This window comes from Ovis aries, chromosome 5 (genome assembly GCF_016772045.2).
Source record: "Ovis aries strain OAR_USU_Benz2616 breed Rambouillet chromosome 5, ARS-UI_Ramb_v3.0, whole genome shotgun sequence".
Classification (NCBI taxonomy): Eukaryota; Metazoa; Chordata; class Mammalia; order Artiodactyla; family Bovidae; genus Ovis; species Ovis aries.
In genome coordinates, this window is record NC_056058.1 from 12,219,396 (window position 1) to 12,236,678 (window position 17,283).

Below are 17,283 nucleotides of genomic sequence, written 5' to 3' on the forward strand. Positions count from 1 at the left end.
AAACTAAGACCGAGCACAGCCAAATAGATATTTTTTAAATAAATTAAAATACTATATGACTTCTTGTGACATTTCTTTCACATAGCATAAACATCTATGCTGTAACATTTATCAATATTTTATTTTTTTAGATGATGAGTAGTATTTCTGTTAGTTGATGGACATTTGTGTTGTTTCCACTCTTTAGCCATTGGAAATAATGCTGTGAAATATTGTTATACAAATTTTTGTGTGGAAATGTATTTTCATTTCTTTTGGGTATATGCCTAGGAGTGGAATTGCTGAGTCATATTGTAACATTATGTTTAACCTGTGTGTCACCTGCAGCATCTGGGGATTCCAGTTTCTCTTCATCCTTACCAATCTTTGTATTGTCTTTTTAAAGAATTATTATGATAACCATCCTAATTGGTATGACGTGGTATTTCATTATAGGTTGTTTTTTTTTAAGGCTACAGCAAGATCGGTTCATTCTGCCTTGGGAGAGAAGTCTTAAGAGTGGCAGATACCACACTGTCCCTAGTGGAGGAAGGGCCTATCAGTGTAGTTTTTCATTTTCCCAATGACTAGTGTCTATTGAGCATCTTTGTATGTGCTTTTCAGTGATTTTATGTATTGTTTGGAAAAATGTCTATCCAGATCCTTTATGTTTTGTGTTATTTATCATTTTATTATTTCATTCTAAGGGTTCTTTATGTATTCTAGATGCCAGTCCCTTATTAGGTATATAATTTCCATACATTTTCTCCCATTCTATGGGTTGTTCCTTCTAATTCTTTATGGTATCCTCCAAAGTATAACAAATTTCAATTTTGATGAAGTTTAACTTGTCTTTTTTTTTTTTTTTTTTTTGGTTGCTTATGCTTTTGGTGTCAAATTTAAGAAACCTTTGGTAAATCCAAGATCACTAAAGAGTTACCACTGTGTTTTCTTCTGAGTTCTACATTTTTAGCTCTTACATTTAGTTCTTTGATCCATTTTGAATTAATTTTTTGTCTATGGTATGAGGTAGGCATCAAACTTCATTCTTTTGCATGTACATATCCAGTTGCCTCAGCACCATTTGTTGAAAAGACTATTGTTTTTGTATTGAATTGGCTTTTGGCCCCCTTGTCAAGCATCAGTAGACCATAAGTGTGAGCTCAGATGTTTTGGTAGGGGAATTATACCAAATCTTCAAAATTCAGATCTTTTCATAGTTCATAAGTTGTTGAAGAGCAATGAGAATAAAGAAAATTTTCCTATCACCTTTTATGAAGCAAGATAACATTAGTGTAAAACCTAGTAGAATACAAAAAGGAAAATTACAGCCATATCACTTTTGAATATTAATTCATATGAGCTATGGTAAGTATTAGCAAGTAGAATATAAAGCCACATTAAGAAAATAATAAGCCTTGACCAAGTGGAATTTAATCTAGGAAGTCAAGGTTTGTTCAGTTATTAGGAAATCCATTAAATAACACATGCTATAGGATATCTAAGAAGATTAATTATATGATTATCTACATTGATGCTGAAGAAGCCTTTGACAAAATTCAATAGCCATTATTTATATAAACACTCAAGAAAATTAAAATTGGCAAATACTTTGTTGGTTGATTATCTATATCTATAGCTATGTGTGTGTCTGTACTGGTGACATTAGCTAATGCAATTAGATAAGAGAAATTAATTGCGAGAGAAGTAAGACCACCTTTTTTTGCAGATGATATGTTATTACACATGGAAAGGTCTAGAGTATCAATTATAAAATTAATATAAGCAGGGAAGTTTCTGGTGGTCCAGTGGTTAGGACTCTGAGCTTCCACTGTTGGGGGCACAGGTTTGACCTCTGGTTGAGGAGCTAACCAGTTTTCATCTGAAAGTTGCTCAGTCGTGTCCGACTCTTTGCAACGCCATGGACTATACAGTCCATGGAATTCTCCAGGCCAGACTAAGAGTGGATAGCCTTTCCATTCTCCAGGGGATCTTCCCAACCCAGAGATCAAACCCAGGTCTCCTGCATTGCAGGTAGATTATTTACCAGCTGCACCACGAGGGAAGGTCTCACATGCTGCACGGCAAAAAAAAAAAAAAAAGCAATTAAAGAATTCAGTATCTTTGCAAGATATGGACTTGCCATTTAGAGGTCAAAAGCCTCCATCTACTAAGCCAGTAACCAGTAAGGTGATACAATGGTAAAGAAAAACTCAATTACAATAGCAAAAATAAAAAAGAAACTTTGGGTCAAACTTCATAAGATATGGATAAAACCCAAATGAAGAACTTTAAATCACTGTTGAAAGACAAAAAATAGACTTGAACAAAAGGAAAAACATCCTTTGTTCTTTAATAAAATGGCTTGACATAATAAAGATATAAATTTCCCAGGATTAATTCAGAAGTATAATATAATCCTGGGCTGCCCTTGTGGCTCAGCTGGTAAAGAATCTGCCTGCAATGCAGGAGACCTAGGTTTGATCTCTCCATTGGGAAGATCCCGTGGAGAAGGGCAAGGCTACCCACTCCAGTATTCTGGCCTGGAGAATTCCATGGACTACAGTCCATGGGGTCACAAAGAGTTGGACACAAGTGAGCGACTTTCACTTTCATAACATAATGCTAATATGAGTGCCAACAATCTTTTTTTATTAGGCAAATTGATGCTAAAGTTTATATGGAAGAACAAACATCCGATGATACCCAAGAAAGCACTGAAAAACAAGCAATGATGGCCTACTGATGTTAAAACATAGCACAAAGCCACTATAAAACTGTAGTATTATCACATAAATAGGAATCAAATAGAATAAAGTAGAATATCTCAAAATAGGTCCAAGAACATATGGAATTTTAGTTTGTAAAGGTGGTATTTCAGATCACTGAGACAAACATGGAGTTTTAATGAAAAGTGCAAAGACAACTAACTAGTTAGCCGTCTGGGAAAAGATAAAATTACATATGTACCTCACACCACTCACAAAAATAAAACTCCAAATGGATCAATTATCTAAATGTGTGTGTTGGGGAAGCTGGGAGGCCATACACATAAGTATTCAAGTGACTGCTGGACTAATTAAGGAAAAAGATATGACCATGAGGTGGAATCAAGATTGCCGGGAGAAATATCAATAATCTCAGATATGCAGATGACACCACCCTTATGGCAGAAAGTGAAGAGGAACTAAAAAGCCTCTTGATGAAAGTGCAAGAGGAGAGTGAACAAGTTGGCTTAAAGCTCAACATTCAGAAAACGAAGATCATGGGATCCGGTCCCATCACTTCATGGGAAATAGATGGGAAACAGTGGAAACTGTGTCAGACTTTATTTCTTTGGGCTCCAAAATCACTGCAGATGGTGACTGCAGCCAGGAAATTAAAAGATGCTTACTCCTTGGAAGAAAAGTTATGACCAACCTAGATAGCATATTTGAAAGCAGAGACATTACTTTGCTGACTAAGGTCCGTCTAGTCAAGGCTATGGTTTTTCCAGTGGTCATGTATGGATGTGAGAGTTGGACTGTGAAGAAGGCTGAGCACCGAAGAATTGATGCTTTTGAGCTGTGGTGTTGGAGAAGACTCTTGAGAGTCCCCTTGGACTGCAAGGAGATCCAACCAGTCCATTCTGAAGGAGATCAACCCTGGGATTTCTTTGGAAGGAATGATGCTAAAGCTGAAACTCCAGTACTTTGGCCACCTCATGAGAAGAGTTGACTCATTGGAAAAGACTCTGATGCTGGGAGGGATTGGGGGCAGGAGGAGAAGGGGACGACAGAGGATGAGATGGCTGGATGGCATGACTGACTCGATGGATGTGAGTCTGAGTGAACTCCGGGAGATGGTGGTGGACAGGGAGGCCTGGCATGCTGCAATTCATGGGGTCGCAGAGTCGGACACGACTGAGCGACTGAACTGAACTGATGAGGTGGCAGTACAGACACCTTATTTGGGTAGAACTTTGACAAGTTTCTTGGTCTTCTTGGTAGCTCAGCTGGTAGAATCCACCTGCAATGCAGGAGACCCTGGTTCAATTCCTGAGTCAGAAAGTTCCCCTGGAGAAGGATAGATTGACTCAGATGGTAAAGAATCCACCTGCAGTGTGGGAGATCTGGGTTAGATTCCTGGGTTGGGACGATCCCCTGGAGGAGGGCATGGCAAGTCACTCCAGTACTCTTGCCTGGAGAATCCCCATGAACAGAGCCTGGTGGGCTACAGTCCATGGGATCACAGAGTTGGACACAACTGAGCACACAGTTGACAGGTTTGCATATGAGGAAAGTACCAGGAAATACCAGTTATAGCATCAGGTTTACTACTGAAGGGGGGAGTAGCCAAACTTCTATTCCAGGAGGAAAAGGCAGTTGCAGAGGTGATTTATGTATCTAGGTGATGTTCAGAAGCCTCGTGGGGAGTCTCTAGGTCAGAAAGCTCTGAAGGGCAACAGCACTTTGGGGTCTTTATAGACCCAGGATTTATCTTCTCATGGTGGGCAGATTTTATTTCTGGGGTATGCTAAGCAGCTGTGCTCTCAGTGACTGAAAATCTCCATCTCCTTGTTTGGGCTTTGTTTAAACAATGAATTTATCTGTTTATAACTGAATCACTTCTCTGTACACCTGAAACTAACACAATATTGTTGATCAACTATATTCCAATATAAAATAAAAATTAAAAAAAATAATTAGGACTTCCCTGATGGTCCAGTGGTTAACACTCTGTTCTTCCATTGCAGGGAGCACAGGTTGATCCCTGGTTGGAGAACTAAGATCCTGCAGGCCACACAGCGAGGTTTACAAAAAAAATTGTTTTTAATATTTTAAAAATTTGTTTAACTTATATAAGGAAAGATAAAAAAATTAAAACTCAAAAAAAAATAACCAACTGAATTTGTAAACTTTTGAGTTTGGCATCAGTAGGCTACTGTGAATAATGCTGCTGTGAATATTGTCATGCAAATATTTGAGTCCATGCTCCCAGTTCTTTTGGATTTATACCCAGAACCAAAAATCCCATGGATGGAAGAGCCTAGTAGGCTACAGTCCATGGGGTTGCAAATAGTTGGACATGACTGAGTGACTTCACTTTCACTTTTCTTTCCCAGTTCTTTTAGATTTATACTCAGAGTGAAACATAATAATTGTTTCATTATTTGAGGAACTTCCAGACTGATTTCCACAGCAGTTGCATCATTTCATATTCCCACCAGTAGTGTATAAGAGTTTCAGTTTCTCCACGTGCTCACCAGTATATTCTTTCAACTTCATGGCAAGTTTGAAATATTTAAAAATAAGAAGTTGATCACCTGAAACTGTCACAACATTGCTAATTGGCCATACCCCAATACAAAATAAAAAGTTTAAAGAAAAAAAAGTTGTTAAGGGAATTCCTTGGTGGTCTGGTGGTTAGGACTCTACACTTTTATTGCTGAGGGCATAGGTTCAATCTCATGATTGAAGTAGGCTGGGGAACTAGGATCCTCCAAGCAATGCAGTGCGGAGAGGGAAAAAAAAAGTTGATAGGGCAAAAGGGGAATCCAGTTTTGGTCAAAAAGACACTTCATGCTATGATAAATTCTAAATTCTCAAGTGACATTTTTTCCAAAGAAACTAGCATGTCATGACATATCTTTGTAGTGACCCTGGCAAGCAGCAGCCAGATGAAATGTCATTAACACCACTGAGTCTAAAATTATTTCAAAATAAAAGGTTTTTCTAAATTCTATGTTGATTAATTTGGGGTACTGTTTAATTCTTGGAGTGTGCCTGAGGAGATGCCTGCTTGACATCTCCACTGCTGGGTGTGATAGTCATGTTAATTTCAAGATGCCCAAAACTAAGGCATGATTTTCCTCAACATCTGTTCCTGCTCAGTCTGACCCCATTTCAGTAAATGACCCTTCCATTATTGGGCAGTTGCTCAAGCCAAAATCCTTGAAGTCACCTTTTATTCTTTTTTCTTTTTTAATTAATTTTTAATTGAAGGATAATTGCTTTACAGAATTTTGTTTTCTGTCAACATGAACTAGTATAGAGTAGTACTTATGTAATCTACCACAAAATCTTGTCACTTCTACATTCAGCACATATAAAGAATATACAAAATATATCTTTAATGCTGCATTGGACTTCAGGACTTACCTGTTTCAACAGCCAGCATTACCTTAACTAATATGATTGACTGATTGATTAAAAGATTGATAGGAAGAAAGAAGAAAGAGATAATGTTAGGTAATAAAAAAGCATTTTGTATTTTTATACAATATTCTTCTACTTATTTTATTTGTGAATTTTATTATTTATCAATTGATTCTTAGACATACAATCTTATTTTGATCTCTTTACCTATTCTTTTGAAATAAGTTTCTCTCATTTCTGTAAAAGATTGTAAGGCTCTGCGGAAATCTTAAACAATGTCAAATTTCAAGAATAATGTTAAAACTGGGTTTTTAAAAAAATTACTCAAAAAACATTATTACTCATCTGTTAAAAATAAGTCATTACATGTGAACATAAATAAATAGTACTTTATTTTTTAAGTATATTTTCCAAAACAAAAAATTAAAAGAGTGGCATTATTTTACATTTTTGCATTATCTCTTTAACATCCACTTAACAGAAACAGTTGTATTCTCATACTTGCTTTTACACTCATTCTGCTGTGATATGTTGTTTTGGTTGAAGTAGGTGAAGAAATTCAGCTACATACAGACACACAGATGGAAAGGGGGGGAGTATTTTTATAGCCTCTTCAGATAATTGAAAAGTCTTCTTTGATACAGTACCAGTAATTAACAAGTGGTCATTTATTTATTAAAGATTAGTTGCACTGTGGAATCTGAAACCATTATCAATAACTTGTCATACTCTGTCACAAACAAAAGTCAATTTCAGGTTGACTGAGAATTTAAATGTGAAACCAAGCATGAAACGCTGAAGAAGACAATGAAGCTGAACATATTTAGAAGTGAGTTTGGGAAAGGATCTCTCAAATGAGACACAAAAACTAACACATTAAAGTTCAGAATCACCGTTCAAGACACCATAAAGAAAGAGGGACATTTACAATGAAAGAAGAATTGGTATCAGAAATATCACACTCCTAAACATCATAGAGACATGACAAAGATAGACAGAAATTAGCAAAAACATGTAAAGGTCATTTCCAAAGGGAAACTCACAAGAGCCAATAAATATAAAAAGATGCCCATTCTCATTACTAATCAGCAATGAGATACAAAGAAATCTGAACATAAATATTCTACACCCAGTGAGTTCATGGGAGGTGTACAAGAATGTTTATGGCAACTTTATTAATAACGGATAAAAGCTACAAACTACCCAGAGAGGCCCATCCACTGTAGACTGGATAAGTAAGTTGTGTACATTCATACAAAAGATCTCTATGTAGCAATTAAATAAATCATACTTTCATGTGACTTAAATAAATCTCAAAAATGAGTGAGCAAAAGTAGGAATGTATTAACATGCTATTCATTTAGGTACTGTTGTTCCCTTCTCAATTTTTAGTCATGTTTTATTTTTAATTAAGAATCACAAGAAGTTACAAAAATAGTACTGAGGTCCCATGGACTCTTTGTCCAGCATCTCCTGATGACAATGTCTTACATAACTGTAATTCATTATCGAGATAATACTGACATTGCCACAATATGATTAACATACATCTGTATTTCACCTGTTGTTTACTTGCATTCTTTTTTCTTCTTTTGGCAAGAGATACATAATATTACCCTGGGGAAGGAAATGGCAACCCACTCCAGCATTCTTGCCTGGAGAGTCCTATGGACAGAGGAGCCTAGAGGACTGTAGTCCATGGGGTCGGACACGACCTAGCGACTAAACCACCACAAGTTTATTGTTTGTTTGTTTGTTTAACTGTACCTATACATTTTCATCCGGAGAAGGCGATGGCACCCCACTCCAGTACTCTTGCCTGGAAACTCCCAGGGATGGAGGAGCCTGGTAGGCTTCAGTCCATGGGGTCACTATGAGTGACTGAGCGACTTCACTTTCACTTTTCACTTTCACGCATTGGAGAAGGAAATGACAACCCACTCCAGTGTTCTTGCCTGGAGAATCCCAGGGACAGTGGAGACTGATGGGCTGCCGTCTATGGGGTCGCAAAGAGTCGGACACGACTGAAGCGACTTAGCAGCAGCAGCAGCATATATTTTCATCAAATCTTCTCTATTGCCATTTTTTAAAAGAAATCTGGATAGAAATCATAACTATGAGGTGGTAGAAGTTAATCTATTAGAAATCACAATAAAAAACTAGACAGGTTTACAGATAGAAAGATATTTTCAGAGTGGACTGACATGGGAGTTGGGATCCAGCGACATCCTTTTTACAAGAGACGCATCTAAAGTACACAGAAGGCTTAAATGAGAAGGAGGGAGAACCACCTGACAGAAAACTGGCATGGCTTTATTAATAATGCTGAACAAAATAGACCTAAAAAAATCTTTCTCCTTGCTGTCTCCAATTTTTCTCCTAGTTTCTTCTGAACCCATTTCAGTCAGGCTTTTGTGAACAGCAAGTCACAGAATCAGCTTTGACAAGTTTATCAATGACTCCCATTGATATGCTGTTATCTGTTGTCAAGTCCAGTCAGAAAGAACAGAGAGGGTGGAGGAAGGCTGGGTCAGGGCAGTCCCAGACAGAGGAACAGTCTAGCCAAGTCTGGGCCAGATCAGTGGGGGTTCTTGAACCGTGGCCATCAGTGAAAAAGCCCTGTGACCCACAGGGATGGGCTGGTACTATTACTCCTGCCAGGCTTAGTCACTGCCAGGAGCAGTCTTAGCACAACCCCAGAGGTAGGTTCTGGGCATAGCAGCAACCAGGGCTACTCGCAAACTAAGCCCACTAGGTGGATACCCAAGATGAGGGTTCTCATGGCTACCATACCAGCAGACACTATACTCAGCTGGGAGTAATAAACATTTCTGGAAGGGAGGACTTCCCTGGTGGTCCAGGGGTTAGAATCCATGTTGCAGCACAGGGGAATGCGGGTTCAATCCCTGGTCGGGGAACTAAGATCCCACACGCTGTGAAGCAATTAAGCCTGTGAGCCACAACTAGAGAGAAGCCTGTGTGCCGTAACAAAAGACCCCACATGACGAAACAAAGATCCGGTGTGCTGCAACTAAGACCAATGCAGTCAAATAAAAAAAGTTTTTCAACTCCTAAGAGAAATAAAAAATTCTTGATAGCTCTCCCATCATGAAACTACAGTGGAGACTTAAAAAAAAAAAAAAGAATATTTCTTTTTCTCATGTACCATGAGTCTAGCAATAAGCAGTTCAGTGTGAGTACAGCTACTCAGAGAAATTACTGAGAAGCAAGGAAGCCTTGCATTCTGGCAACACCATCTTTGCCTACTGGTTACCTTCTTCCAACCCCTGGCATTGCATTTACTTTCCAGGCAGAAAGAGGGAAGAAGGGCCAAGGAGAATGAGAGTAAGCTAACAAAAATGGGATTGTCCCCTTTTCAACGGCTTTCTTAGAAATCACACCAGTGGCTCTGCCTCTCTGCCATGTGCCAGGGCTGTGAGGCATTCCTTCAAGAAAGATGGGGAGGGAATTTCCTGGTGGCTCAGTGGATAAGAATCTGCCTGCCAATGCAGGAGACATGGGTTCGATTTTTAAAAATTTTTAAATTTTAAAAATTTTTAAAAAGAAAAGAAAGAGAAACAGAGAGAGCAAACTGGGTTTTCTGTTTTTTGTTTTATTAACGTTTAACAAGTTGAGCAAAATCCAGGTTGTGATAGTAGGAAGTGGGAAGAGCGGACACAGAGCAATGTGTGCTACACTGGGCCCAGAAAGTCCCAACAGCTGCCAGAGACTCCACATCCTACAGGTCACTGACTCCAATCACAAACAACTGGAATGGAAATGAAAAACAAGGCGACCGAGAACCCCCAGCACTGCCTAGAAGACATATTCCTGAATAACCCATGTGTCTAAAGGGCTGTTAAAATGGAAATAAGATGATATTTAGAACTGAGTCACAATAAGTAAAAAGATCACCTATCACCACTTGTTGAATAACTTGGAGAGCATTTAGAGTGATATATGTGGTCTTGTGTATTTATATTATGCAAGAAAAAGCCAAGAAGCTAATGAACTCGGGGTCCATGTAAAAAATGCAGCATTGGCAACTATGTCTAGAAGGGAAAAGAATCTGGAAACAATATATACAGGCACATATAACTGAATCACTTCGCTGTATACCTGAAACTAACAAAACACTGTAAATCATCTTTTACTTCAATGATTTTTTTTAAAAAAAGAATGTAGCATAAAGTCAAACCCACATTCATAACATTGACAGAGCCCCTCTCTCAAAATGAGTTCTCTTGTGAATAACAAGTAAAGATCCCATCTGAAGGCCCATATATAGTCATACTAACACGACCGTTCTCTATTTGTCCTTCCGTGTGACAGAAGGGTGGGTGCTCATGAGGGCTTTCACAACTTCTATGGGGAGAAAAAAAAAAAAAATGACAGTTTTCTGTGCGGGCATCCAGTTCCTGTCTTACTCAATTCTTCTGGGTTGAATAAAGTCACTTTTGTCAGAAGGCTATATTTAAGTGTCTATTTTCCCAGGACTTGTTATGTAAGTTTTTTGCTTTTTTTCGGCTGCATCTCACAACGTGTGGAATCTTAGTTCCCAGACCAGGGATTGAACCCAGCAGGCCCCTTGGCAGAGAGTGCAGAGCCCTAGACAGTGGACCACCAAAGAATTCCCAAGGTTTTTTTAAAAAATAACTTAAAAATTAAATTATATTTTGAATCCTCAAGAAAGGATATTTGTGGGGAGAAATTTTGATTAGAGGTTGTGTGCGCTAACATTTTATCCACGTTAAATTTCATATGTGCATTCATTATATTTTGATTATAGAGGAAATGTCCATTGGGAGATAGTTCTCCATGGGATAACTCACATTTCCACATGTCTTGCTCTGTTCTGCACTGTGTCCTTGAGGATGTTTATAGACCAGACATCCTCAGAGCAGAGGGGAGGTATGTTTGCAGTCCATTGTCATAACGTTAAAGTCTCCCTCCCAGGCAAAGATGGGGCAGATTTGTTTACAGCTCATTAGAAAACCCTGGGGTTCCTGAGCTGTGACACAAACTGATTTCATGTGTAGCAGCCACGTGGGCCAGTTCACATCATCCCTGTGCAACTTGAGAGTCAAGGAGAATCAACAGGAACGTGAAGCATCTGTTGCCCCCTGCACTGTTAATAATGCCCTTGGTCTCTGACCCAGAAATCTGGTGTCTCTGGCCAACGTCCATGAAACTGTGGCAGGCTAACCATCAGCCTGGAAATAGGGAAAATCATTCTATTTTTGACAATATCCTGGTTCTTAGGATGAATGCTAAAGAAGTCTTATGTTTGTAATAGCTCACCCATTAAAAAAAGAAAGGGGGCTTCCCTGGTGGCTCAGATGGTAAATAATCTACCTGTAACACAGGAGACCCGGGTTCAATCCCTGGGTGGGGAAGATCCCCTGGAGAAGGGAATGGCTACCCACTCACTCCAGTATTCTTGCCTGGAAAATCCCACAGACAGAGGAGCCTGACAGGCTATACAGCCCATAGGGTCCAACAAGTTGGACATACATGAGGAGGGAAAACATAAAACAGTTGTCCAAAAAAAAAAGTTGATAATTGGTGAGTGAAGGCATGGACTTTCCCCAACTAACTTTATGAGGCTGGCATATCCCAACAACAAAAGAACAGCATGACAAAGGAAATTTTGCAATTTGGGGTCACTCAAAGATGCAAAAATCCTAGCTAGCAAACTAGGAACAGTGCTGTGTAGTAGATATGAGAGGGCAGAGTTACCCAGGAATGCAAGGTTAATAGCACAGTAAAAGAGTCAATTCAAGTCATCTACCACACAGACATGTTAAAAAAAAAAAAAGCTACCTGTATTCATTCATTCATTCAACAAATACTTATTGAGTGCCTGCTATGAGTTCTACCCTTGTTCCAGAGGTTTTGAAATACATCAATGAGCAAATACTATCATCTCACAAGATGCAGAACAGACATTTGATTTTGTAAAAAAAAAAAAAAAAAATGCAATGCCTGTTCATCAGAAAGAACACTAATGCCCTAGGAAGAGAAGGCAACTTTCTCATCCTGATAAAGTCATCCACCAAAATGTAACAGCAGACAACACTTTGATACGATAGAACACAGTGACCTTTAAGATCAGGAAGAAGATCAGGGTGCAGAAGGCCCCTTCTAATCAATATGATTCAAAATCCCCTGCCAGAGATAGGCAACAAGAGCATAAGAAAGTGGTAAGAATTTAAAAGGAGCAAATGAAATCTGTCTGTATATGTAGATATGATTATCTGTAGAAATCCCCCCAACGATCTACCCATCAGTTATTAGACAGGAAGGAGTATATTAAATTTGCTATGAATAGATTCAACAAAGAGAACTCTCTATGAGGACCAGCAAGATACGTATACCTCTAGGTCTTCTCCAAAAATACAGGGTGAAGTATTCAGATTCTAGGAAAGAAAACCATGCCATTTCTCACAAAAAGTCCGAAAAAAGACTTCTAAATAACACAAGGAAAAGAACCAAATTAAAAAGTGCAGCATGGAAACTATGGGTTAAAAGGAAGAAGACCCTGAAAGAGAAGATGACACTGCCAGGATAAATACCACCAACGGAACCCCAGTAAATGAGTTAAAGAGTGTTGCACTCTTTAGATCAGTCATTCAGTCTAAAAAAGACTCATTAACAACTGAATACCAGCATTTGAGAAAACAGATGGTGACTGTCCTCTCCAAGGAATGCCACAATTACAAGGATGACTTCAAAGCTGAGTATTATGGGTCTATCCTGCCATGATGAAGATGGTACCTATGTTTACCAAAATGAATGCACAATGGAAGAACCTTTTAAAACAACTTTAGTGGGGTATCACTTACATACTATAAAACACACATTTGAAACGTACATCTCAAATTATTTTTAGTGGTCTGTCTACAATGTGGGAGACCCGGGTTCGATCCCTGGGTTGGGAAGATCCCTTGGAGAAGGAAATGGCAATCCACTTCAGTACTATTGCCTGGAAAATCCCATGGACAGAGGAGCCTGGTAGGCTACAGTCCATGGGGTCGCAAAGAGTCGGACACGACTGAGTGACTTCACTTTACGTTCATCACATTGTGCAACTATCAGCATGAACCAGTTTTAGAACATTTCCATTACCCCAGTAAGATCCCTCATGCCTGCACAGTTAATTGGGTTCTCCCCACCAGCCCAGGCAAAAATGGACCTACTTTATGTTTCTATGACTTCTCTGCCTAATCTGCATATGTCACATAAATGGGACAGTACAGTCTGTGGTCCTTTGTGACCGGTTTCATTCACTGAGCATGTTTTGCAAGGTTCATTCCTTTCTGTGACTTCCCTGGTTGTCAAGTGGTTAAGACACCAAGCTTCCACTGCACAAGTTCTATCCCCAGCTGGGGAACTAAGATCCCACATGCTTCATGGCACAGTTAAAAAAATGAAAAGAAAAAAAAAAAAAACTTCATTTATTTGTATGGCCAAATAATATTTCATTGTATAGTGAACTATATTTTATTTATCCATTCTCCAGTTCCCCAAAGGGAAATTTGGGGTTTTCTCTTTTTGGCTATCATGACACATGTTATAAACACTTGTGTACAAGTCTTTGGACAGCTTTTGATTTCTCTTGGGGGTCAAGTAGTTTTCTGTTACGACCAACACCATTTTAGGTTCCCACCAGCAATGTGTGTTCTCTGAACTTTGGAAGCTGCATTTCCTAGTTCCCCTTTTCCCTCAAGATCACATTTGTCAATCGAAATTTTTTTTTTTTTTTTTTTTTTGTATTTTTAACTTTTGGCCAGGCCTTTCAGCTTGTGGTATCTTAGTTCCCCAACCAGGGACTGAACGCGGAATCACTGCAGTGAAACCACCAAGTCCTAACGACTGGACCATCAGGAAATTCCCAATTTCTTACATATTGAGGATCCAGTGTCCACACTTCAGAGTTCTGATGTGTTGTTTTTTTTCTTAATAAATAAGCCAATAAGGTGCAGTGCTTTTCGAAAGCATGAGTCTCCTTTTCCTCTTTCTTAATGCAACCTCTGCCTTAAGATAAGGATAAGCCAGCCTGGCTTCTGTTTTTGTATAGTTTTGATGGTACACAGCCACACCTGTTTATTTATGTATTTTCTGTGGCCACTTTTGTGCCACATGGTAGAGCTGAGTAGTTGTAACAGAGATCATCTGGCCCACCAAATCAAAAATATTTAATATCTCCCTATTTATCAAAAAAGTTTGCAGACCTCTGTCTTAAAGTGTAGGTTTAGAAATATGCACAAAATACAAAGAGTTTCACTAGTGTGTGTGTGTGTGGGGTGGGGGGAGACTACCCTGATGATCCAGGGGTTAAGACTCTGTGCTCCCTAGGCAGGCAGCCTGGGTTTGATCCCTGGTTGGGGAACTAGATCACACATATCACAATGAAGACGTGGCACAGCCAGATAAATAAATTTAAATAAACAATTTTTTTAAACCCTATTGTTTTGAAGGGCTGAGAAAGAAATACATCAGACTGGCCTAATCTAGAACAGTAAATCTGCCCTGCAAATTAACCCCCAACGCAACTGCTTTAAGGTGTTTAGAGTTGTATACAAAGCTCTTGATTAGGGCACTGAGAAGGACACTGGCCTATCACGCCATGTGATGCGGGCATGAGTGATGAGGCAATCAGCTTCTAGGCTGTCTGCTCAGGTTAAACTGACAGGCTTAAAGTCATGTTGTTTTTTGAGGGTTTTTGTTGTTTTTTTGCTGCTAGGCAGCTTGCAGGATCTTAAGTTCCCTAAATAGGGATAGAACATGCACCTCCTGCAGTAAAGCATGGAGTCCTACCCACTGGAAACTTCCACCAGGGAATTTTTTTTTCCCTGTCAAATTGCTGTTTTTATTAATGGAACACAAAAGCATTTTAATTTCCACAGTTTACAGCTTTGTTAATGATGGGCAAAATCAATGTTATTCTTTCTGGGAAGATGGTAATGTTTTATATCCTAATTCGGGTGGTGATTATAGGGGTTTACACACTGGTCAAATTTCATCAACCTGTACCTTTAAAATGGTGCATTTTACATGCAAGGTAAGTTTTCAGACAGAATTATAAAATTAAACATCATTCTCCAGAGAGAGATTCAGAGAAACAGGTGCCTGCATGAAAAATACATTTAAAGATTTCTTTTCTTGGTCTTGGAAACAGGGGATATAAAATGAACAGAGATGTTTAAAAAACTAGGGTTCAACAATCAGCATAAAATTCCATTTCCTGGAGTTCATCTCCCAACTTTGAACAGAAATTGTGTTCGACTTAGCGACTGAACAACAAAACCTGATACCATAAATAAAAATCAACAATGGATAGGAAAATATCTTAGAAGACATTTTAGAAGGGCATTTTAGGAACATTTTAGTAGAAGACGAGAATCTAAATATATTCTCATTACTAGTAGAGTGTATTCGTGACTACACATTATTGTCCCAACACAAATCAGCCAAAGACCACCAGGGACAAAACCTATAGTCTGACAAAGTCAGATTTACCAACTTGTTACAAAGGAAACGACATACCTGAGGAACCACCGGGTGTCCTACCAAACCACAGAAGACACAGGGATATTAGAGGATTGGGGGGCAGCAGAGAGTTTGGATGAAATTCAAGTGAAGTAGTATTTTGATAGGCTTAAAAAGTAAAGCGACACTGTGAGTTAAAACAGGTCTAATAGATATATCAGATGATACTTAGAACCAAAGTTTTAAAAACCTTAGCTCAAAACCCATGTGCGGGTTCAACTGGTGGCTCAGTGGTGAAGACTCTACCTGCCAATCCAGGAGACGCAGGTTTGATCCCTGGGTCAGGAAGATCCCCTGGAGGAGGAAATAGCAATCCACTCCAGTATTTTTGTCTGGAAAATCCCATGAACAGAGGAACCTGGAGGGCTACAGTCCTAGGGTGGCAAAGAGTCAGACACAGCTTCATGACTGAGCACACACACATGTAATGTAGCCAAATGGGGTATTTAGCAGGATATCTATGGCCTTAACTGCTTAAATTCAAAAACACAGACTGAAAATTAATGAGCTCAATTTCCAGCTTCAAGATAGGACCTAATAAAAGCCAGCCCACATTCTTCACGTTTATATATTTTCTCTGCCACTCTGAATTTCCTGGTGCAGTAGTTTAAGCCCCAGCAGGCTTCCCCCCACACTAAAGCTATTCACAGAGTTGCTCTCCTGTGGGATCGATGAGCCTTTCTCTGCTTCCACTCCCAGACTTGTCTTCAGCATGCATCCTCACATGTTTCCTACATGATGAATGATGATTGGAGAGCTTCCGACACTGCTACATCTTCCCTCTTGCATGTAGCCTCTTGTGGGCAGTCGCCTTAGAGCTCCTATGGAAGGCTTTTCTGCAGTCACTGAATGGGTAGGGCTTCTCCCCAGTATGGGTCCTCATGTGTGCCATCAAAAAGAACTTTCTGCTAGAGGTTTTGCCGCAGTCACTGCCCTGGTGGCGTTTCTCCCCCGTGTGTACTCTCTTACACACTTACTCACATCACTGCTCCTGACGAAGGCCTTCCCACAGTCACTGCATTCATATAGCTTCTCCCAAGTGTGCGTCCTCTTGGGTACAGCGAGGCTCGAGGTAGAGCTGAAGATCTGCCCACACTAGCTACACTTACACAGTTCCTCTCCAGGATGAGCTCGCGCGTGTGGCCCGAGAGAGGAGTTGCAACTGAAAGCCTTCTCACACTGAGAACATTTGCAGGTTTTCTCACCAGCATGGGATCGCACATGGACGCCAAGGAAGGAAGGATAACTAAATGCTTCCCCACATTCTTTACGTTCATCGCGTTTCACGCCTGTGTAATTCCTCTTAGTACTCAGGTCAGGATTCCTTCTGATGGCTTTTCCACACAGACTGTGTTCATGGGACTTCTTTCTAGGTTGAGTTGGTGCCTGTCAATGAAGAGATAAGCAGTAACTAAAGACTTTCTCGCTTTCATTGCACTCATGGGAATTCTTCCCCATAGGAAGTGTGTGGTGTAAAGAAAGCAAATTCCTACCTTAGAAATTGCTACCATTTTCAGAGCACCTGCAGTGCTTCTGCCCTGTCTGAGTTCAAATTGAGTAGAGAATGAAGTGAAAGTGTTTAGTTGCTCGGTTGCGTCCAACTCTTTGTGACCCC

At 39.5% G+C, this 17,283-nt stretch overlaps 1 protein-coding gene across 1 annotated transcript in view; it reads right to left on the reverse strand.

Annotated features, from left to right (window-relative positions):
- Positions 1-6,483: 6,483 nt before the first annotated feature.
- Positions 6,484-17,283, reverse strand: part of LOC105609426 (zinc finger protein 669) — a 30,158-nt gene continuing 19,358 nt past the window's right edge. The window contains exon 8 of the mRNA XM_060416105.1: positions 6,484-17,054. Within this exon, the coding sequence (XP_060272088.1) occupies positions 16,764-17,054 (291 nt within the window). The 3' untranslated portion in view covers positions 6,484-16,763. The remainder of the gene's footprint in view (positions 17,055-17,283) is intronic.